We start from the raw sequence: 22798 nt of genomic DNA on the forward strand, positions 1-22798 counted from the left end.
GAACACCGGAAACATCACTATCCTAGTGAAACATCAACAAAGGTCACCAGCCAGTGACACATTAACAGCAAGCACGACTCCTACAACACCAAGAGCAGCACACATATTGCCTGTGCAGCGTGCCAATTCACCACTGAGAACAATGAATGTCAAGTCTACAAGATGGAGGCACAACATCTTTCCACCTAAGAGATAATTAGAATAATATTCTTAGAAAAGAAAACAATCTATAGACTCTAAAAGGAGTTGAGTTTATTTCCATAAGTCGATTGTTAATCTTTAATATAAAAAAAAGTAAATGCCTGGAACAGTTACGTTGACATAGAGGCATTATGCTTTCAAAGAAAGAGAGAGGTTAAACACAGAGTTAGGAACTGATTAGCTTGGAACAAATTATTAAGGGCAAGTGTGATCTGGGGGTCACATTCACTGCTACACTGTAGTCCTGTGATGTTTAACACTACACTGCTCTAAGCAGTTCTTACCAGGCAGCGTGGTGAGCTGTATTAAACACAAAAAGCTCCAGACTTTTCAAGTCTAAAGAGTGATTACTTCTAACATATGGGAACTAGAAGACATAACAGCTGGGTTCACCACATCTGCAGTTGTTGAAATTTCCAGTAAAACAATTCTGTCTCATTGGGCAGAATGTTCTCAGGCCTGTAGGTTTGGGGGGTGATTGGGGTGGGAAAGTCTCAAATTGATATTGGGTCAAGATCCCGCCGTGATCCCTTCCTCTTCCTGCTTTCCCAGGGCAGCATTGAAAGTGATTGGGGAACCCCATTCGATCTGTTGGGTAAGTAGTTAAAAGCTTGTTGAGGTAGTTAAGCCAATTTATGAGTTCCTTTAGCCCTGAATCCTGGATTTTCCAAGGATAGAACATGTTTCCTGACCTTTCAGCAACTCGTCAGGGTCACTGAGACGAGTGCACAGTGAGAGAGCTTCTTCAGTGAAACTGACTAGCTGGGAAGGCTTTGATCAGTTACACTGAAGAACTCCAGCCATGGCCATTGAGAGACTGTTGTTCAAAGCACTTCATTCGGAAAGCACTTTCGGCCTAAGAGGTGATTGCCAACTGCTTGGAAGGCACTTCACCTGTCTAGCCCTTCACCCAACCTCAGCTGCACTTCCTGCTGCCAGCCTTCACCACAACATGGGAGCAGTTTATGTAGCTCCACCTTCCACCTCTGCTGAGGCTCAAGAGCAGAGACCACACCATGGCCAACTGCTCCAGCTACAGCAGGAGCAACACCAGCAGCAGTACCAGCTGCCTTCTCCTCAGTTGCATGCCCCTCCATAGGGCAGATGGGATGGAACTGAGATGCAGCTGGAAGGAGGCAAAACCCCAATGCAGGGTTTACAGGCAGAGGATCAGGTCTCTTCATACAACTGAGCATCAGTGCCTCAGAAGGCTCAAGGGGAGAAGGGTGCATGTTCCAAAGCTTAGTGATCCCCAAGTATGCTGAGGAATACTGCTGGAGATGAATGAACTAAAAAACACGACTTACCAAGCAATTTTTACTTTTTATTGTCTGTACTGAATGAGGAAAAACAGGTTTCAATGGCAGGCACATGGCTTCCTTTCAGTAGTTAAGTAATTATCAGCTGAATTCTAATTGTATGCCTCTTCTGCTGGCAGAATATTGGGCTGAATTTTAACCAAAAAAAGGCAGATTTGAAGTCTCAAAAATCTATTTCCCAACCCAAATTCACCTCCAACCCGCCCATTCCTAGCTTTAACTGAGGCTAGAAGGTGGTGGACAACCAAACCAATCCAAGGAGGCAGGTTGCAACTTTAAATATGATAATGAGGCTGTGAGTCTCATGATCACGCAGGTTTGAAACGTTAACTGCTGTCAGCCGGGTTTCCTGAGCTTCATGTAACCCAGCAGCTTCGTCAAGGTGGGGACTTAGTTGATTCAGGAGGTAAGTGCTTTCACCCCTACCTCATGGATCCATGTGACAGCCTGAGAAGCCTCCACAATCAGGTTTTTCCCTTTCCTCCCTCCCCCCCCCCCCCCAAAAATGACCTTTCTCCAAAAGCCTGCAATCTCCCTCCTCCCCACCACCACCAGGCTTCCAATTCACCCTCCCTGCCACCTCAGAGGCTTCTGATCTACCTCCACCACCCCAAGGCCTCCGATCCCCCTCACCTTGAGGCCTCAGACCTCATTCCTCTCAAGCTCCTGAGATTAGCAGCCCCTCCAATCAACTCCCCCTCCCCACCTCTGATTGACCCCCTCGCAACCCCTCCCTCCAATTTACCTCCACCCCACCCAGCACCAGTCGACAACTCCCGTCCCCAGCTGTGGCCATCAATGACAGGCTCCCTGCTCGACTGGAGGCTCAACCTGTTAATCAGGCTGGACCTCAAGCAAGGAACTGATCAGTGACAAGCTGTGGAGATTGGGTGAATCCCAAATTGTGGGTTCCCCACATATTCCTGACTGACCCGCTCACTGTGGGTCATGCCAGGAAAAATTCTGCTTGTTGTGTCATGATAGTGGCGGAATTATCACAGGATATTCTCCAGATCTATTCTCAGTCAGCAAAAGTGCCATTTTATGCATAATCTAGCTGTTAAGTTTCTCATACCAGGATATAAAACTATAATTTAGATTTAAATACAATGGTCTGGAACTCCAACTTCCATTTTTTTGAAAGCTGCAAGCAATATTCTAGTTCCCTTCAGATGTTTCCCTGCTTTTCTCAAGAACATTTATAAAATAAATGCAAATAACCAGTCCTAATCTAGTTTCAGATAAAATGCGGGGAAGGATTTTGGCCTCGATATGGGGGCAGGGACCGAGGAGGGTGGGCACATATGCTACTGGTCAGCATGCCAGATTACTGGCACTATCCCACCCCCAAAGCATTTTCCTAGAGGCCAGATAGGGAACAGCATGACTAGCTCCCCACAAGCAACGGGTAGCTTGTTATGGTAATTGTTATAGCCATTGATCAGAGGCCAAATGGAATTTTCCTGCTATTGGCCCTCCAGCTGCAAAAGCCTGCCCGCCATCCTTAATTGGATGGCAAGTGCACCCTCTGACAACTAATTGGCCAATCCAAGCAAAATCAGTCAGGTGACTGCTCCCAACACGGTGCAATGTCGAGACCCACATTTGACCCCAACGTCGGGGTCCCGACCCAAAACAGAAAATCCTGCCCGTGGAGTGATAATTTTGCAGTGCTGAGCTCTCAACCCAGAGACTGGCAGGAGGCAAACATACAGCAGAAAAATCAATTTACACTAACCTCTTGCACTAGCTGCACTGTTATGCCTGCCACTAGTGAAGTTCTCTGTGGCCTTGCCTGTTTATACCACAGAGGAAACGGGGTGGGGAGGAATGGGGTGGGTGCTTAGTCAATTTTAGTCTTCCCCCCAACTTGAGGACGGACTGGTAGAGCAGCCCTACGTTTTCCTTGGAAGGCCTGACCCATTTTACAGTCAGGCCTCATATAATGCCACTGGTGAGTAACAGTGCCAAGCAGGCACCTCACTGCACCTCATTTTTGGGAAGGTGGGATGTAGGCCAATTACTGCCCTGAAGGCGTGGGGAGGGGCGATGTCACTGGAGGGGTTTGGCAGCGACCAATAGAATTTTAGACCATAAGCACAACCCTGCTCTTAGCCACACAACATTTCTTCCCAAAACATCTTTAGGCCTTTTCTTGTGTAGCCACCATTGGTTCCTTTAAGGTTAAACCAGTGAACAGCGAGTACAATTGGCGAGACCTGCAATCGGGGTCCAACAATTAGCATAGAAACCTGATCTGCATAGTTAAGCAGCCTCCTAATGGAAACAGGATGGTGACCCGAAAATTGCATCAGGTGGACCTTGGATGTCATTGGGGTGACCAAGATGCACCACACGGCCCACCCCTTAAATTTTCAACTTTCACAACGAATGAGATGTGAGATCGGAGGAGTTTGTGATGCCAAAAATGTCAATAGTTAAAAATATATATTCATCTATTATATATTAAAAGCAGTTTAATACATATCTCTCTTCCTCCGGTTGCCTCCTCACCCTGTGTCCAGTTCTCCTACCCTCACGTCACCTTCTCTATCTTTGCCCTTGCTCTCTTATTTCTCTTCACCTCAATATGCCTCCTCTCCCTCTGCCAACTTGGTTCAATTATCTCCCCGCCTTCTAAACCTACTTGACCGGAAAAGTGCCCCTGGTCTTGACTTCATGAAGGCAATTTTCAAGGCAAGATTAACTAGTATATAAAATAAAGCCTCTCTGCTAAAAAATTGTACCAGCTACGTAAATTCTTTGCGATATCATTACCATTTGAAAATACACATAGATCATCGTTATTTCCGAAACATTAAAATTTGAAGAGCTAGTTCAATTAAATATCAATGTAAATAAAAGTTTTTGATTAAGGTGAAGTTCAAATTCAGTATTTTATACACTTTGGATTTTAACATGTTAATATAATACTCTTACATACTGCAAGTTAAACCACGGAGTCTTACCGTTAGGGTCTGCAGGAACAGTCCATTCAACAAAGAGCTCTGTGGAACTGACAGGTCGAATTATTGGGAGTCCTTGCTCTTCAGGTGGGGCCTGTTCCGTTATTTCCACAATAGGATTGCTGTCAATACAGCCCCCAGTAGTACAAGCCTGGACAGTGAAAGTGTAGTTTGTAAAGGGAGTCAAATTATTCAAAATCACAAATGTTTGGAGGCCTTTATAATGCACCTGAGCCACAGGATTGCCTGGAGTAGTAGATTTCAATATATATCTCTCAATAGGTCCCGAAGCATTTGATGGGGCTGTCCAGTTTAACTGAACTGATCGTGATCCAACAAATCCAACATGACTCAAATGAAGCAATCCACTACGATGGCTGCTCTTCGTACGATAGCGAACCATACTGCTTCTCGTGCTACCATGAACATTGCTTGCCACAATATAGTAAGAATAAATTGTGTAAGGTGTCAAACCAGTATCTCTGAAGCTTTTGAGACCTTTAAAAGAGAAAAGTTATATACTTGTTTATTTAACTAAATTGTTATGAAAAATATTGCAACTTACATTGAAATGGTTGAAAATTATATTTAATGGCTTTATTGCATTATTTACATTCAACAGATTTCTTTCCTCATGTTCGATATTAAGAGTGAAAATTGTTACAGTACTACACGTCATAGGCTGAATTTTATCAGCCCTCTAGGGACGGGCAGGTAGGCAAGGGCGGGGGGGGGCTGAGGGTGGGGAGGGGAGGCGCGTCCCATAAAATAGCGAAGGAAGGCCGGGGGGTGGTGTGGTGGTGGTGGTGGTGGTGGTGGTGGTGGTGGAGTGCCCGTGTGATTGTTGCCTTCCTGCCACCATTCAAATTGGTCAGGGGCAGGAAAGGCCGAAGACCGCCATTCCGTCCAGAGACCAACTGAGGCCCCTAAGTGGCCAAGAGCCTCTTCCTGCCACCGCTAGAGCTCTCAGCCACGTAGAGCGGCTGCCCAGTAAAACTAGCCAGCCCCCCTGTGGGCTGGGGCATGTCCTCCTGCTTGGGCAATCTGTGGCCCACAGAGGGTCCCCGGCAGAAAAGGCCACCCCTGCAACAACATCCTACCCCCTTCCCTCAACAACCATCCACCCCTCGCTGGGGACTGTCTGACTGGGCAGTCAGACTGCAGTCTGAAGTCCCAGGCCTCCTGCTGTACCAGCAGTGGCCACCGCTCCCAGAGTCTAGTTCCTTAAAGGGGACAGCCTGCCGATGGTGGGCAGTTAATTACCTGCCCGCTGTTGAATTTGGCAGGGGGTCCAATAATGGAACAAGGCAAGGTTGCCTCCCCCTGCCTCCTCCCTCCTTCCAGCCCGTCACGAGGACCCCTGTCGCCAAAATAAAATGCAGCCCCATGTCTAGTTATATAATGAACACAAGAATCAGAACTATCAAACTAGTGTGATAAATTCCAAACATCCAATCAGCTGCATAATCTCTGATATTAAGCTGACAATGACATAGAAAGCACTGGTATTATTATTTGCCTTAATTTTGCACCATCTGATTTAGAAAGAAATTTACATAAAGGACAAAAAGCTACTTACTAATCCAGGATCACCCACTTGGAGAAGCGTTCACTTCCACTTAGACATGTAATCTAATTACTTAAAATACAGTGTTGAAATGATTTTTTTTTTTTAATTCTTTCATGGGCTGTGAGCATCGCTGGCCAGGCCAGCATCTAACTGCCCTTGAAAATGTGGTGGTGCGCTGTCTTCTTGAACTGCCCTTGAAAATGTGGTGGTGCGCTGTCTTCTTGAACTGCTACAGTCCATGTGATGTGGGTGCACCCACAGTGTATTTGGAAGGCAGTTCCAGGATTTTGACCAAGCGATAGTGAAGGAACAGCAATTTAGTTCCAAGACAAGATGGTGTGTGGCTTGGAGGTGCAGATGGTGGCATTCCCATGCCCCTGCTGCCCTTGTCCTTCCAGGTGGTAGAGACTGTGGTTTTGGAAGGTGCTGCCAAAGGAAGCTTGGCAAGCTGCTGCAGTGCATTTTGTAGATGGTACACACTGGATGATATTATTATATGAATGCTTAATGCATGCGTAACAAAGTTCCCTCTATGCTATTTAACCAAAATGTCATCCCATGCAAAATAAATTGGCTAACGTCCTGCTAAAATAGCAACAAAAAGAATTTGGCATGAATGTGTTTCGCAATTGTACAGTTATATTTCTCACGTTGACAAAGATGTCGTCGACACTGCTATCAAGCAGCACTACCTTAGCAATAACCTGCTCAGTGATGCTCAGTTTGGGATCCACCAGGGCCACTCAACTCCTGACCTCATTACAGCCTTGATTCAAACATGGCCAAAAGAGCTGAACTCAAGAGGAGAGGTGAGAGTGACTGCTCTTGATATCAAGGCACCATTTGACAGAGTATGGCATCAAGGAGCCCTAGCAAAACTGGTGTTAATGGGAATCAGGGGAAAACTCTCCGCTGGTTGGAGTCATACCTAGCGCAAAGGAAGATGGTTGTGGTTGTTGGAGATCAATCATCTCAGCTCCAGGACATCACTGCAGGAGTTCTTCAGGGTAGGGTCCTAGGCCCAATATCTTTACCAGCTTCATCGATGACATTCCTTCAATCATAAGGTTAGAAGTGGGGATGTTCGCTGATGATTGCACAATGTTCAGCACCATTCGTGACTCCTCAGATACTGAAGCAGTCAGTGTAGAAATGCAGCAAGACCTGGACAAGATCCAGGCTTGGGTTGATAAATGGCAAGTAACATATGCGCCACACAAGTGCCAGGCAATGACCATCCCTAACTAGAGAGAATCTAACCATCTCCCCTTGACATTCAACGGCATTACCATTGCCGAATCCCCCACTATCAACATCCTGGGGGTTATCATTGGCCAGAAACTGAACTGGAGTAGCCATATAAATACTGTGGCTACAAGAGCAGGTCAGAGGCTAGGAATTCTGCGGCGAGTAACTCACGTCCTGACTCCCCAAAGCCTGTCTACATGGCACAAGTCATGAGTGTGATGGAATACTCTCCACTTGCCTGGTTGGGTGCAGCTCCAACACTCAAGAAGCTCGACACCATCCGGGCAAAGCAGCCCGTTTGATTGGCACCCTATCCATAAACATTCACTCCATCCACCACCGACACACAGTGGCAGCAGTGTGTACCATCTACAAGATGCACTGCAGCAACGCACCAAGGCTCCTCAGACAGCACCTTCCAAACCCACGACCTCGACCACCTAGAAGGACAAGGGCAGCAGATGCCTGGGAACACCACCACCTGCAAGTTCCCTTCCAAGCCACACACCATCCTGACTTGGAACTACATCGCCATTCCTTCACTGTCGCTGGGTCAAAATCCTGGAACTCCCTTCCTAACAATATTGTTGGTGTACCTACCCCACACAGACTGCAATGGTTCAAGAAGGCAGCTTTTCACCACCTTCTCAAGGGCAATTAGGGATGGGCAATAAATGCCGGCCTAGCCAACGACGCCCACATCCCTTGAACAAATTTTAAAAAAACTCCCACCCTTATATCTATACTGACTTCTAATGTCTTGTTATCAATTAAGTGGCTAATTAAGCTTTATAAGATAATGTGATTTGAAACAGCCAATGTTAAACTCAACTGCATTTCTTCAAAAACACATTGGGGGTGAAATTGGTCTTTACCGATAGCACCAAATGAGAAATAACAAATTGGTAATTCACCCAATTTTCTTTTCCATTCAAGTCAGTTCGGCAGGTATGACCTGGGCTGCCAATTTGTTATCGGCTGTTTTGTGTTACCAAACACCAACTTCAACCCCATGAAGTATAATCAATACTAGAGACTACCTTCACTATGTATACTGCAGTGGTTCAAGATGAAGGCCCACCATCATCTTCTCAAGGGCAACTAAGGATGTAAAATAAATGCTGGACTTGCAAGCGATGGCCATATAATCAAGAATAATTTTTTTTTCTAAAGAAATACACTATGGAAATAAAATGCAATACTAGCACACGAATACTTTATGTAAAATTATTTTGTCCAACATTTTCATAGACACATTGGGCAAGAAATTGGGCTAAGTAGCGCCCACCTTTTGATGCTATGGGCTGAATTTAGTGAACCGTCGAGGGTCCTGGCAATGAACCCGGAAGCGGGTGCCCTCACCACCTGTGACGTGTGCAGCCGGCCTACCGCGATCACGTGGTGGGTGACTACTTAACATATTGGAGGCACAGGGACCTTCCAATGATGCGACGGGGGGCAGGCTGAGGCGGTGATTGCGGCACCAGATGACTTCAGCGCAGGTGCTGCTGCCATATTTAAAATGTTACCAGCCCTGCTTGTATTAATGCCTTTCAGTGAATCACTGATTCTGGACTTCTGGACAAAGGGCCATTGAACAGGTGTTGCAACTCCTGGACTCCCCCGTCCCCGAAGAAGGAAGCACCACCATTGGCACAAAGTGGGAGCAACCTGGCACCATGGCTGAGGCAAGGCATCAGGTGGCCCCATGGTTTAGCGATGCCTCCCTGGAGATTCTCCTCCAGGTTGCAAGAAAAAGGCGGGAGGTCCTCTTTCCAAGGGATGGCAAGAAGACATCCTCCCACCAGGCCAAGCAAGCCTGGATGGAAATCGCAGAGGAAGTAAGCAGCCTTGGGGTCACCCCACCCAACTGGATTCAGTGTCAGAAGAGAGTTAATGACTTCCTTCATTCTGCCAAGGTGAGTCCTCCAGAACTCTCTCCTCTTTGGGGCCTGCATGTGACTAAACGAGAGGGAGTGCAACATCAGGAGGGAGCCACCACAAAGACGCTGGCAAGGGGGTGAAGCTTCACTACATCCTGGCAGATGCATGGCTGCTTCGCAGCGACAGACCATCTTCTTTCACAGCTCACCCCCATTACATCCCTGGAGAGTGGGGAGAAGTCATGTAGGAAACCCTAGCAGGGGACGAGGGGCTGCCACAGGCATAACTCTTCTGTTGCTCCTCGTGTGAAGTCTAACTATGTCCCTATTTCCACTTGCAGGACAAACAGGCCCATAACACAAGAGAGACCTCAAGGACTGGCAGGGGACTCCCAGATCTCTGGCCTCTGTCTGCAGCTGAGGAAGAGGCAGTGGAACTATTGAGGGTACAAAGCTGCCGCTCAATAGCGGATGGTGAGATAGGAGTCTCGGCACAAGAGAGTGAAGATTGTGTTCATTTGATCTCCACCGCACTTCTGGAAACCACATCAAGCATGATTGGCATGAGAAGATCTGCACAACCTAACACAGGAGGTTTGAGCTGAATGGGGCTAGCCAACAACCTCGGAGGAGGAGGAGCAGTCAGAGATCCTCCTGCACCTTTAGATTCAGGGTCACAAGCTGGTGAGAGTACCATACACACGCCCAAGCAGCTGACAGAGGTTGAGAAAGCCAAGGCCACTGACAGTCATAGCACTGTGGGTGGCCAGGCTCATGATGAGCCCCAGGTTCTTGACAAACCTCTGGTGTCAACAGCACAGGGCATGCTGGCGTTGCCAAGAAAAGTAAGGCAACATCTGGCAGAGCTGCCAGAACCAATACGCAGCCATGAGCGGCTGATGGAGGACTCCATTCCTGCCATGAGTGCTGCCATGTCTCAGGCATGTGAGCACATGGTTTCCGCCATCAAGAGGCTGGCGACCCTCATGGAGAGAGGTCACCCTTTTAGGACAGAGATGAGAAGAAATTTTTTCTCTGAGGGTTGAGACTTTGGAACTCTGCCTCAGAAGGTGGTGGAGGCAGGGTCATTGAATAATTTTAAGGCAGGGGTAGATAGATTCTTGTTTGGCAATGGAATCAAAGGTTATCAGGGGTAGATGGGAGTGTGGAATTCGAGACACAAACAGATCAGCCACGATCTTATTGAATGGTGGAGCAGGCTAGAAGGGCCAAATGGCCTACTCCTGCTCCTAATTTGTATTCCACAGATAAGAGCAGACCGGCACACCATCGCCTTGGCCATGCGCTCAACAAAGCAGTGGCAAGGAGAGAGAAAGACAAGGCGCCTGGAGTCTTCTCCAGATCCTTGTCATTCTCTGGTCAGCATTAAAAGGGAGGAGGAGAGGCTGACCTCCACATCTGGGGGCTCCCCTCAGGGCACTCTGAGTGTGGACAGCAGCTCCTCAGCCCCTCCGCCAGTGAGCCCAGCTCCGGTAACCACGATGGCTGAGGACAGTCCTGCACCCATGCAGCACACATTCAGGCAGCCTGGGCCCTGCAGGTCTCAGACACCCAGCGGATGTCGCTGAAGTCATCCCAAGCCAAGCATCAGCCTGATCAGCAGCCTGCCTCCAGCCCAGCTGCTAGCTCAGGGGTCACACCTTGTAGAAGCACTCGTAAATATATTAAGAAAAGCACAAAGACACTTGGGGATTCACGGGTGTTTTTTCCATTTGCCATTTATATTCTTTTATATACACCTTTGTCATAGAATCATAGAAAGTTTACGGCACAGTAAGAGACCACTTGGCCCATCGTGTCTGCGCCTGCTTAAAAACGAGCCACCTGGCCTAGTCCCACTTTCCAGCATTTAGTCCGTAGCCCTGCATTTGAGCTGCATATCCAGACACCTTTTAAATGAGTTGAGAGTTTTTGCCTCTACTACCCTTGCAGGTAGTGAGTTCCAGATCTCTACCACCCTCTAGGTGAAAAAACTTTTCCTCATCTCCCCTCTGATCTTTCTACCAATCACTTTAAATCTATGCCCCCTAGTCACTGACCTCTCTGCTAAGGTAAATGGGCCCTTCCCATCTACTCTATCCAGGCCCCTCACAATTTTGCACATTTCAATCAAATCTCTCCTCATTCTCCTCTGTTCCAAGGAGAACAACCCCAGCCTATCCAATCTTTCCTCATAGCTGCATTTTTCCAGTCCTGGCAACATCCTCAAATCTCCTCTGTCCCCTCTCTAGTGCAATTACATCCTTTCTGTAATGAGGTGACCAGAACTGCACACAGTTCTCAAGTGTGGCCTAACTAATGATTTATACAGTTCCAGCTTAACCTCCCTGCTCTTATATTCTGTACCTCGACTAATAAAGGAAAGGATTCCATATACCTTTTTAACCACCTTATCGACCTGTCCTGCTACCTTCAGGGATCTGTGGACATTCACTCCAAGGTCCCTCACTTCCTTTACAGTATTCTCCCATTTATTGTGTATTGCTTTGCCTTGTTTGACCTCGTCAAATGCACCACCTCACACTTCTCCAAATTGAATTCCATTTGCTACTTTTCTGCCCACCTGACCAGTCCGTTGATATTTTCCTGCAGCCTACAGCTATCCTCCTCGCTATCTACCATGCGACCAATTTTTGCATCGTTTGCAAACTTCTTGATCACGCTCCCTACATGTATGTCCAAACCGTTAATATATACCACAAAAAACAGGGGACCTAGTACAGAGCCCTGCAGAACGCTACTGGAACAGCCTTCCAGTCACAAAAACACCTGTCAACAATTACCCTTTGTCCCTGCCACTGAGCCAATTTTGTATCCAGCTTGCTACATTCCCCTGGATCCCATAGGCTTTTTTATTTTAACCAGTCTGCCATGTGGGACCTTGTCAAAAGTCTTGCTAAAATCCATGTACCACATCAACTGCACTACCCTCATCAATCCTCCTTGTTACTTCTTCAAAAAATGTAATCAGGTTAGTCATGACCTTCCCTTAACAAATCCATGCTGACTATCCTCGATTAATCTGTGCCCTTATAAGTGACAGTTTATCCTGTCTCTCAGAATTGATTCCAATAATAGTCATTAATACAGTTCACATTAATTGTTGTGAAATGCTCATTCTTTCATGCCTGAAATGCGAGCTGCTGCCTTCACCCTTGCTGCGTCATTGGACTGCTATTACAGGCATAGGCTATGTTTGGTAAGCGTCTCAGATGTGCCAGAGGGTGTGGTGAAGCTGGGCACTAGACATGGAATGGAAAGGAGGAAAAAGACTGGATACAGTAAGGCCTTTATTGATTTCATATTAAGAGGCCATCGTGGTGGCAGAAAGCAGGTATTATGAGATTGTCTCTTGCCTCCCTTGGCCATCTGTCAATGTGCCTGGTATCCATTGCAAGGAGTTCAATATCCAGTGCCGCCTGCTCATTAGCCTCCTCCGCATTCTCCTCGTCGGTTAAGGACTGGCAAACAATCATGTCTTCTTCATGTAAGTCCTCCCCCCTCTATAGTGCTAGATTGTGCAGAGCATTGCCGACCACCATGATATGTGAGACGCTCGCTGCGGCAAACTGGAAGGCTCCACCGAACGATCGAGGCACCAGAATCTCATCTTCAGCAGACCAATGGCCTGATCGATGTTCGCTCTGGTGGAGCTGTGGCAAGTGTTGTACCTCTCCTCTGCTGCAGTGTGAGGGTGCCTCACAGATGTGAGTAGCCACGTCTTCAATGGGTAGCCCTTGTCCCTGAAAATCCAGCCCTGAAGGCGAGTGGTTGGCCTGAAAAGCAGTGGCACATGGGACTGCCACAGTATGTAAGCAATGTGGTAGCTTCCTGAAGAGGGCACACACCTGCAGGAAACGCTTTCTGTGGGCTCAGATCAGTTGAACATTGATGGAATGGAAACCCTTCCTGTTGGTGAAAGCAGCTGGCTGCTCTGTAGGAACCTTGATGGCCACTTACGTGCAGTCTATCACACCTTGCACCTGGGGGAATCCAGCAATGGCCCCAAAGCCGATGGCCCTCTCTGCCTGACTGTCATGGTCAGTCCAGTAATACACATAGTTGCCGGCCCTCTGAAAACAGGGTATTAGTTACCTCCTTGATGCAGCAGTGGGCTGCTGCCTGGGAGACCCCACACATGTCCCCGGTGGATCCCTGGAAAAAGAGCCAGATGCGTGAAAGTTGAGTGCCACAGTGATGTTCAGGGCCACAGGCATTGGGTGACCACCGAAGCCCATAGATCACAACTCGTTCTTCAGCATGGTGTAAATTGGTGACGGCCGCTCAGGGGAGCCGCAGTCTTCGCTGACACTGTCACATGGACATCTGGAAGTAGCAGAGGTGAGTCCGGTAAACTCTCTACTGCAGGTAGGCCCCTCTTGGCATGCCTGGCTGCTGTCGCTCACCTCTTTGGGCTTCACAGGCGGGCGCAGTTGACTCCTGGCCCTCCTTCCGTTGGAGCCACTGCATTGTGCCATGTGGGTCCACAACGACAGGGTCTATGAGACCCATGTCAGCTTATCAGTAACCCTTAAAAGCGCTGTCCTCCTTGCAGAGACAAACTTGCCTTGGCACCTTTCCATTTGCTGCTCTATACGCGCTAATGGCCTTCAGTGCCCACCCTTGCAGAGAGCCCAGCACCTGATACTATGGCCACCCGACCCTGTCATCCGAGATATAGCCCACCAGACCCTGTCACCTGAGACAATGGCCACTGGGCACTGTCGCCCAAGACCAAACCCACCCGTGCAGAGTGCCCAGCACTGCAGGGCGACAATGGCCTTCGCTCTGCCTGCCCCCCACCCCCCACCCCCGGCCTTATCCAAAGCACCCAATGGCTGCCTTCATGCAGCAGCACTGAGGCCTCGCTTCAGTGCCACCACTTTTCAACAGCTAGGGATTAGAAGGTATGTGATCCCCAACTGCCATTGACTTGATTCCAAACCCCCCTATTGAATTGTGATTAATTCCATGCAACTGTATTACAACAAGCTGTTCACCAATTTAAATTGCAGTCCCGTTGCATTGGGACAGCGATGCCGCCTTGGAGCTTTCCCGCCGTGGACAAAATCTGGAATTGACATCACAACGTCGGATTTCCAGGCCAGCGTGCCCATCACTATTCTCCGGCCCCCACGCCTCCATTCCCGCTCCTGCTGGCCTCCCCAAATTCCACCCTATGAGGGATCCAAAATGCCATTAGCACACACACAGTTAATGTCCGCCAGAAGTATGCAGAGCAGGCAGATCATGACATCAATCAGCTTGGAACACTGATTTCATGCCATCACTTCCATTTTGGAGCTCAACACTTCATCTCACACCCTTTCTTAAGCTTGCACAGCTGAACACTTGTTTAGTAACCGGACGGACCCACCCTCCAGCTGTATTTAAAGGGAGCATCATCTAGTTACAGGTTAAATGTTGGTTGATTTCTTAAGGCTGTTGCTACAATTCTACATATTTTTAGTGCTTTCCATTGTGGTTTCAAGTTTCAAAAGCCTACACGGAGTGGTATCGCAATTGCTGAAGGTATGTTTGCTGACTTCAAGGCTTCTGCACAAACCAGTTGCTCCCAGACATAGTTGCACTAGTTCGCCTTCATTTTGGAATACAGAATGACTGGGAAAATGAGCAGAGGCCACACCAAACTGCCAGAAGAGGGAGGATGTCGGGCAGGAGAAGGGAGGAGGATATTGCAGCAGGAGGCCATATCCACTGGGTGTTCAGCGAGCAATTCCCCAAACCAAACTTCAGCGACAACCAATAATTGAGATGTCTGCACTTCATTAAGGAGGTCCTCACTGGAGTCTGCAAACTGATGCAGCCACAACTGTAATCTCATACCATTAACCTCCATGGCTAACTTCTCCCACTGTTTTTTGACCATGGATCTAGAGGGCTTTCTTTCCACTTGCGGATATAGGACGTCTCTCCTCCTTTCCACCTACTTCACAACACCTTCAATACAGCATCGGAAAACCTGGGTGCCTGCGCTCTCCCATGTTCAGCCATTCTTTTATTTTTTTCTTCTTTGGCCTCCTTGTCTCAAGAGATAATGGGTAAGTGCCTAGAGGTGGTCAGTGGTTTGTGAAACAGCGCTTGGAATGGCTATAAAGGCCAATTCTAGAGTGACAGACACTTCCACAGGTGCTGCAGATAAAATTGGTTGTCGGACCTGTTACACAGTTGGCTCTCTCCTTGCACTTCTGTCATTTTTCCTGCCAACTGCTAAGTCTCTTCGACTCACCACTCTCTAGCCCCGCCTTTATGGCTGTCCGCCAGCTCTGGCGATCACTGACAACTGACTCCCACGACTTGTGGTCAATGAGACAGGACTTCATGTCGCGTTTGCAGACATCTTTAAAGCAGAGACATGGACGGCCAGTGGGTCTGATACCAGCGACGAGCTCGCAGTACAATGTGTCCTTGGGGATCCTGCCATCTTCCATGCGGTTCACATGGCCAAGCCATCTCGAGTGCAGTTGGCTCAGTAGGGTATATATGCTGGGGATGTTGGCCGCCTCGAGGACTTCTGCGTTGGAGATACGGTCCTGCCACCTGATGCCAAGGATTCTCCGGAGGCAGCGAAGATGGAATGAGTTGAGACGTCGCTCTTGGATGATTTACGTTGTCCAGGCCTCGTTGCCATAGAGCAAGGTACTGAGGACACAGGCCTGAAACACTCAGACTTTTGTGTTCCGTGTCTGTGCGCCATTTTCCCTCTTGGCCAGTCTGGACATAGCAACGGACGCCTTTCCCATGTGCTTGTTGATTTCTGCATCGAGAGAAAGGTTACTGGTGATAGTTGTGCCCAGGTAGGTGAACTCTTAAACCACTTCCAGAGCGTAGTCGCCGATATTGATGGATGGAGCATTTCTGACGTCTTGTCCCATGATGTTCGTTTTCTTGAGGTTGATGGTTAGGCCAAATTCGTTGCAGGCAGCCGCAATCCTGTCGATGAGTCTCTGCAGACACTCTTCTGTGTGGGATGTTAATGTAGCATTGTCAGCAAAGAGGAGTTCCCTGATGAGGACCTTCCGTACTTTGGACTTCGCTCTAAGACGGGCAAGGTTGAATAATCTGCCACCTGATCTAGTGTGGAGGAAAACTCCTTCTTCTGAAGACTTGAATGCATGTGAGAGCAGCAGTGAGAAGAATCCAAACAGTGCAGGTGCGAGAACACAGCCCTGTTTCACGCCACTCAGGATAGGAAAGGGGGCTGATGAGGCATCGCTATGCTGAATTGTGCCTTTCATATCGTCATGGAATCAGGTGATGATACTTAGTAGCTTTGGTGGACATCCGATCTTTGCTAGTAGTCTGAAGAGACCACATCTGCCGACGAGGTCAAAGGCTTTGGTGAGATCTATGAAAGCAACGTAGAGGGGCATCTGTTATTCCCGGCATTTTTCCTGTAGCTGGCGAAGGGAGAACAGCATGTCAATGGTGGATCTCTCTGCTCGAAAGCCACACTGTGCCTCAGGATAGACACGCTCAGCCAGCTTCTGGAGTCTGTTTAAAACGACTCGAGTGAAGATTTTCCCCACTATGCTGAGCAGGGAGATTCCACGGTAGTTGTTGCAGTCACCGCGGTCACCTTTGTTCTTATAGAGGGTGATGATATTGGCATTGCACATGTCCTGTGGTATTGCTCCCTCATCCCAGCACAGGCATAGCAGCTCATGGAGTGCTGAGAGTATAGCAGGTTTGGCACTCTTGATTATTTCAGGGGGAATGCCGTCCTTTCCAGGGGCTTTTCCACTGGCTAGAGAATCAATGGCATTATGGAGTTCCGATTTTGTTGGCTGTTTGTCCCTCTCATCCATGACTGGCAGAGACAGGGCTGCATTGAGGGCGGTATCAGTGACAACATTTTCCCTGGAGTACAGTTCTAGGTAGTTCTCCACCCAGTGGTCCATTTGCTTGCATTGGTCAGTGATTGTGTCCCCTGATTTAGACTTGAGGGGGGCGATCTTCTTGATGGTTGGCCCAAAAACTCTCTTAATGCCATCATACATTCCTGTGATGTTTCCGGTGTCAGAGGCCAGCTAAATACGACTGCATAGGTATTGCCAGTAGTCATTAGCACAGCGCCTGGCTGTTCTTTGTGCAGCACTTCTGGCTACTTTAAATGCTACGGATGTTAACTCACTGGGGGCTTTCTTGTAGTTCAAGTTATCTTTACCAAGTCAGATTCAACTCACATGCCTCCTAGCACCTGCCCTAGCCAGATTGCATCTCCCTTTTAAGAGGTGCAGGCTAGCTTTAAGTAGTGGTAATAAGTATCAATTTTGGGCCCCCCTGCTGATGCAAGCAGCACAGGCACAGGGCAATTGTACATCGTAATCCCAGTGCCGATTTTTGGGGGCGATCCAATTTAGCACCCATTAAATCCTTTTGAAAGAAAATTATGCTAAAATAGTAAAGGAATTTCATATGAATGTGTCCTTTCCAATGATCATATCACACTGTGCAATTTCACCTGATACGTTTTCTTAACTGTTGGGATAGTTGCTTTGATCTGGAACATGAGGTGAGCAACATATCTGTGCTGCTTATTCATTTTAGTTTACCTAATAATAGTATGCAGTGCTGAATGTTCAGCACTATGGAATCTTATTGGTACTGTATTAAGGAAAATCACTGTTGACAGTTACATCACATCACAATACTGTAGAAATGCAGGGAAAGAGCATTTGTCAAAATATGTTTCTTATTAGCTTTGGGGTTGTGCAGTACCAATGCATGATGTCATTACTGTAGCAGAACATGCAGTCATTCCTCCCAATCTACTCAATTCTTAAACTTTGTTACATCATATAGGAAATAACAATCGAGGCGAGTATCTTCCCTGCCAGAAGGGAAGGAGATTCATCCCCAAGCCACTCTTCTACATGTCTTAGCAGATGGTTCATATTACAAATAAAAACTGGTGACAATAATTTGCTTGCCCTCTTGGCCACGTGTTAATATACAGACCAGAAGTAGGAAGAATAAGGAGAAAAACAAAGGGAACTTATTCTTACATTTTAAAAATTGCTTCCAATTATAAGGAAATTAAATGAAAATTATAACAAATATCAATGTTTTTTGCTACCCCATTACTAACTAACCACTTCCAGTATTTCAGGGAAAGAAAATAGCTTACCAAATGGATACTTATCCTTAACTGTATGAATTTCTACTCCATCTCTGTACAATGTATATGTGAGAGCATCAGAATTTGGTGCGTCAGGTGGACTCCATGATAAATTAACAGCATTAGAATTCAAAATGTGGGCTGTTGGTGGAGGCTGCTGAATTGGAGCTATATTAATGAAAACACAACTTTTAGCATATTTTATAATGAAAGAACTTACATTTATATAGCATCTTTCACAACCTCAGGAAGTTCCAAAGCACTTTACAGATAATTGAGTACTTTTAAGGTGAAGTCACTGTTATAATGTAAGTAACATGGCAGCCAATTTGCAATTTGCACAGCCAGGTCCCATAAATAGCAATGGAAGAAATTATGAAATCATTTGCCTTAGGTGTAGGTTGAGAGATAAATGTTGGCCAGGGCACTGAGAGAACCCCCCTCTTCTTTTCATAATGTTGCGGGATAAAGCTTCAGTTTAATGCTTCATACAAAAAAAAAAATCGCACCTCCAACAGTGCATAACTCAGTGCTGCACAGAAGAGATAGCATGGATTATGTGTCTGGAGTGCGACTTGAACCCACAACCTATAGAGTCACTGGCAAGAATGTTACTGCTGAATCAAGGCCTGCACCTTCATTAAAAGGTGAATGAAATGGATAACGGAGAAAAACAATAACAGAATTCCACAGCACTTGTGTAAGGCATTATTTAATTACTTAAAACAAAGCTCTACAAGTCACTACTTAATTTTAGAATGAATCTTATTAGATCAATTTGGAGGAGCTACCTTTCTGTGCAAATATGTTGGGTTCTTCCAAAACTACGAAGTGGAATACTTGTTTACTTTTGCTTTGAGACTTCCACACATAATTATTGGCCTGGAATTTGATGAAAAATGTTGCACAGCACTAGCATGCAAATCAGCCAACAACTAGCGATGAGGAAGAGATAGTCCATTATTGTGAATTGCTACAAGTTACTGTCCGATTTGTGCCGTAAGCTTTGTGAAAATGGCATATCATCCTTAACCTCCCCATGAGTTTCATGAATTTGCTGCATTTGCATATTAATTGTTCATTGAACTTGCTATGGAAAGTTAAGTCTAGTAATTAATAGTGCAAGTACACTATCAACAGCATGATTATTGTTGATAACTGCCAATCGACTTCTCTGGACAACTAAGTGAACACTTAAAAGTGTGGAGTCTTTTCAGGTAGTGAATTGGTGTTGAATTTTAAATTTGATTTTTTTTATTTTTCCTTTCTGTCTCCTTTTTCTTTTTCTCTTAATCCAATCTTTCTTTGCTTTTCTTTATTTCTCTTTCTGGACCTGATTTGACATTTAATTCACACTTTTTCCTCAGTCCTTTCTCTGTTTATTTCTCAATCCTTAAATCTCATTTGTTGAGGCGATACACTGTTGGTCCCTTTGTTCACCAGAGTCCTAGAAGGCCTGCTGCCCTCCCATATAGTTATCAGCTTGCACTTTCAGAAACGCTTTTAAGCTGAAGAATGCAGAGAAACATCTGATTCACCAAGCACACAGTGAAATTCCTAACTCCTGCAAATTCTAGACCATTAATGTGTTGCCCTTTTTGATGAGGATGTTTAATAACTGATTGCTGAGTTGCTCTTAAACTTTGCTGTTCATCCAACAATAACTTGCATTTATATTGCACCACTAACATAGAAAAACATTCCAAACTACGTAGAGTAAGGCCAGTATCTCAAACATGTTTAGCCTATTGCACCATCATTCACAAGCTCAATTTGTTTTGTTGATATTTGATAGCTCAAATTGATGCATAATGTACATAACAGATTCACAAAATAAAGCATTTTCAAAAAGAAACTGACTACACTGATTTATATTTAGAGATACAGCACTGAAACAGGCCCTTCGGCCCACCGAGTCTGTGCCGACCATTAACCACCCATTTATACTAATCCGACACTAATCCCATATTCCTACTACATCTTCACCTGTCCCTATATTCCCCTACCACCTACCTACACTCGGGGCAATTTATAATGGTCAATTTACCTATCAACCTGCAAGTCTTTGGCATGTGGGAGGAAACCGGAGCACCCGGAGGAAACCCACGCAGACACAGGGAGAACTTGCAAACTCCACACAGGCAGTACCCAGAATTGAACCCGGGTCGCTGGAGCTGTGAGGCTGCGGTGCTAACCACTGCGCCACTGTGCCGCCCCCTGTCTGATATTAGAATGGTTATGATGTACTTAAGTAGAGAAAAAGCCCTGAATTTTCCCCAGCCACAAGTAATTGCAAGGTAAACTTCTGCACGGTCAAAAAATACTTAGCTGCAACATACTCTGGTGTCAATTTGTAAATACTTGCCATAAATTTGCTTACAGAAAAATAATTACTTACTTTTACCACAGGCAAATGTGTTGTTTGCATCCAAGTCGCTCATATTGTGGGTGCATATATCACATTTTAAACCCGATACAAACTGTTTACAGAGGCACGCTCCATTTGTTTGGTGGCAAGTGCCATTAACACTGCCTGCAGAGTTACAATTGCATGGTTGGCAGCTGTAAATAAACAGAACAAAAATATAATAATTTTCACCGTGTAACATAGAAAACAATAAATTCTCCATATAGCTCTGCTATAAAAATATTTTATGTTTGATAACTTAATGGTACTAATACTTTAAAATGATTAGATAAAACCATTTTTCTAATTTTTGTTTACCAATTAGACTAAAAACTATTGTTTTAGAAAGATAATCAACCCAATATTCATTTTCTAAATTCCTGCTGTTTTATCAGTTGTACTGTACATGCGGGGTAAGAAAGAGACGAGCAGACAAAGTTATAGAACATAGAACATTACAGCGCAGTACAGGCCCTTCGGCCCTCGATGTTGCGCCGACCTGTGAAACCATCTGACCTACACTATTCCATTTTCATCCATATGTCTATCCAATGACCACTTAAATGCCCTTAAAGTTGGCGAGTCTACTACTGTTGCAGGCAGGGCGTTCCACGCCCCTACTACTCTCTGAGTAAAGAAACTACCTCTGACATCTGTCCTATATCTATCACCCCTCAACTTAAAGCTATGTCCCCTCGTGTTTGCCATCACCATCCGAGGAAAAAGACTCACTATCCACCCTATCTAACCCTCTGATTATCTTATATGACTCTATTAAGTCACCTCTCCTCCTCCTTCTCTCCAACGAAAACAACCTCAAGTCCCTCAGCCTTTCCTCGTAAGACCTTCCCTCCATACCAGGCAACATCCTAGGAAATCTCCTCTGCACACTTTCCAAAGCTTCCACATCCTTCCTATAATGCGGTGACCAGAACAGCACGCAATACTCCAGCTGCGGCCGCACCAGAGTTTTGTACAGCTGCGGCATGACCTCGTGGCTCCGAAACTCGATCCCCCTACTAATAAAAGCTAACACACCATATGCCTTCTTAACAGCCCTATTAACCTGGGTGGCAACTTTCAGGGATTTATGTACCTGGACACCAAGATCTCTCTGCTCATCTACACCACCAAGAATCTTCCCATTAGCCCAGTACTCTGCATTCCTGTTACTCCTTCCAAAGTGAATCACCTCACACTTTTCCGCATTAAACTCCATTTGCCATCTCTCAGCCCAGCTCTGCAGCCTATGTCCCTCTGTACCCTACAACATCCTTCGGCACTATCCACAACTCCACCGACCTTCGTGTCATCCATAAATTTACTAACCCACCCTTCTACACCCTCATCCAGGTCATTTATAAAAATGACAAACAGCAGTGGCCCCAAAACAGATCCTTGCGGTACACCACTAGTAACTAAACTCCAGGATGAACATTTGCCATCAACCACCACCCTCTGTCTTCTTTCAGCTAGCCAATTTCTGATCCAAAGCACTAAATCACCTTCAATCCCATACTTCCGTATTTTCTGCAATAGCCTACCGTGGGGAACCTTATCAAACACCTTACTGAAATCCATATACACCACATCCACGGCTTTACCCTCATCCACCTGTTTGGTCACCTTCTCGAAAAACTCAAAAAGGTTTGTGAGGCACGACCTACCCTTCACAAAACCGTGCTGACTATCTCTAATGAACTTATTCTTTTCAAGATGATTATAAATCCTATCTCTTATAACCTTTTCCAACATTTTACCCACAACTGAAGTAAGGCTCACAGGTCTATAATTACCAGGGCTGTCTCTACTCCCCTTCTTGAACAAGGGGACAACATTTGCTATCCTCCAGTCTTCCGGCACTATTCCTGTCGACAATGACGACATAAAGATCAAGGTCAAAGGCTCTGCAATCTCCTCCCTTGCTTCCCAGAGAATCCTAGGATAAATTCCATCTGGCCCAGGGGACTTATCTATTTTCACACTTTCCAAAATTGCTAACACCTCCTCCTTGTGAACCTCAATCCCATCTAGCCTAGTA

The 22798-nt window shown here is 46.2% G+C and overlaps 1 protein-coding gene across 1 annotated transcript in view; it reads right to left on the reverse strand.

Moving 5' to 3' along the window:
* The window catches only part of ush2a (Usher syndrome 2A (autosomal recessive, mild)), a 1262450-nt gene that overhangs the window by 986781 nt on the left and 252871 nt on the right, over nt 1–22798 (reverse strand). Inside the window, exons 15-17 of the mRNA XM_068045693.1 lie at nt 20749–20912; nt 18360–18518; nt 4490–4984 (exon numbers count right to left, since the gene is read on the reverse strand). Coding sequence (XP_067901794.1) covers nt 4490–4984; nt 18360–18518; nt 20749–20912 — 818 coding nt within the window. The remainder of the gene's footprint in view (nt 1–4489; nt 4985–18359; nt 18519–20748; nt 20913–22798) is intronic.

The sequence above is a fragment of the Heterodontus francisci genome, chromosome 13 (genome assembly GCF_036365525.1).
Source record: "Heterodontus francisci isolate sHetFra1 chromosome 13, sHetFra1.hap1, whole genome shotgun sequence".
Classification (NCBI taxonomy): Eukaryota; Metazoa; Chordata; class Chondrichthyes; order Heterodontiformes; family Heterodontidae; genus Heterodontus; species Heterodontus francisci.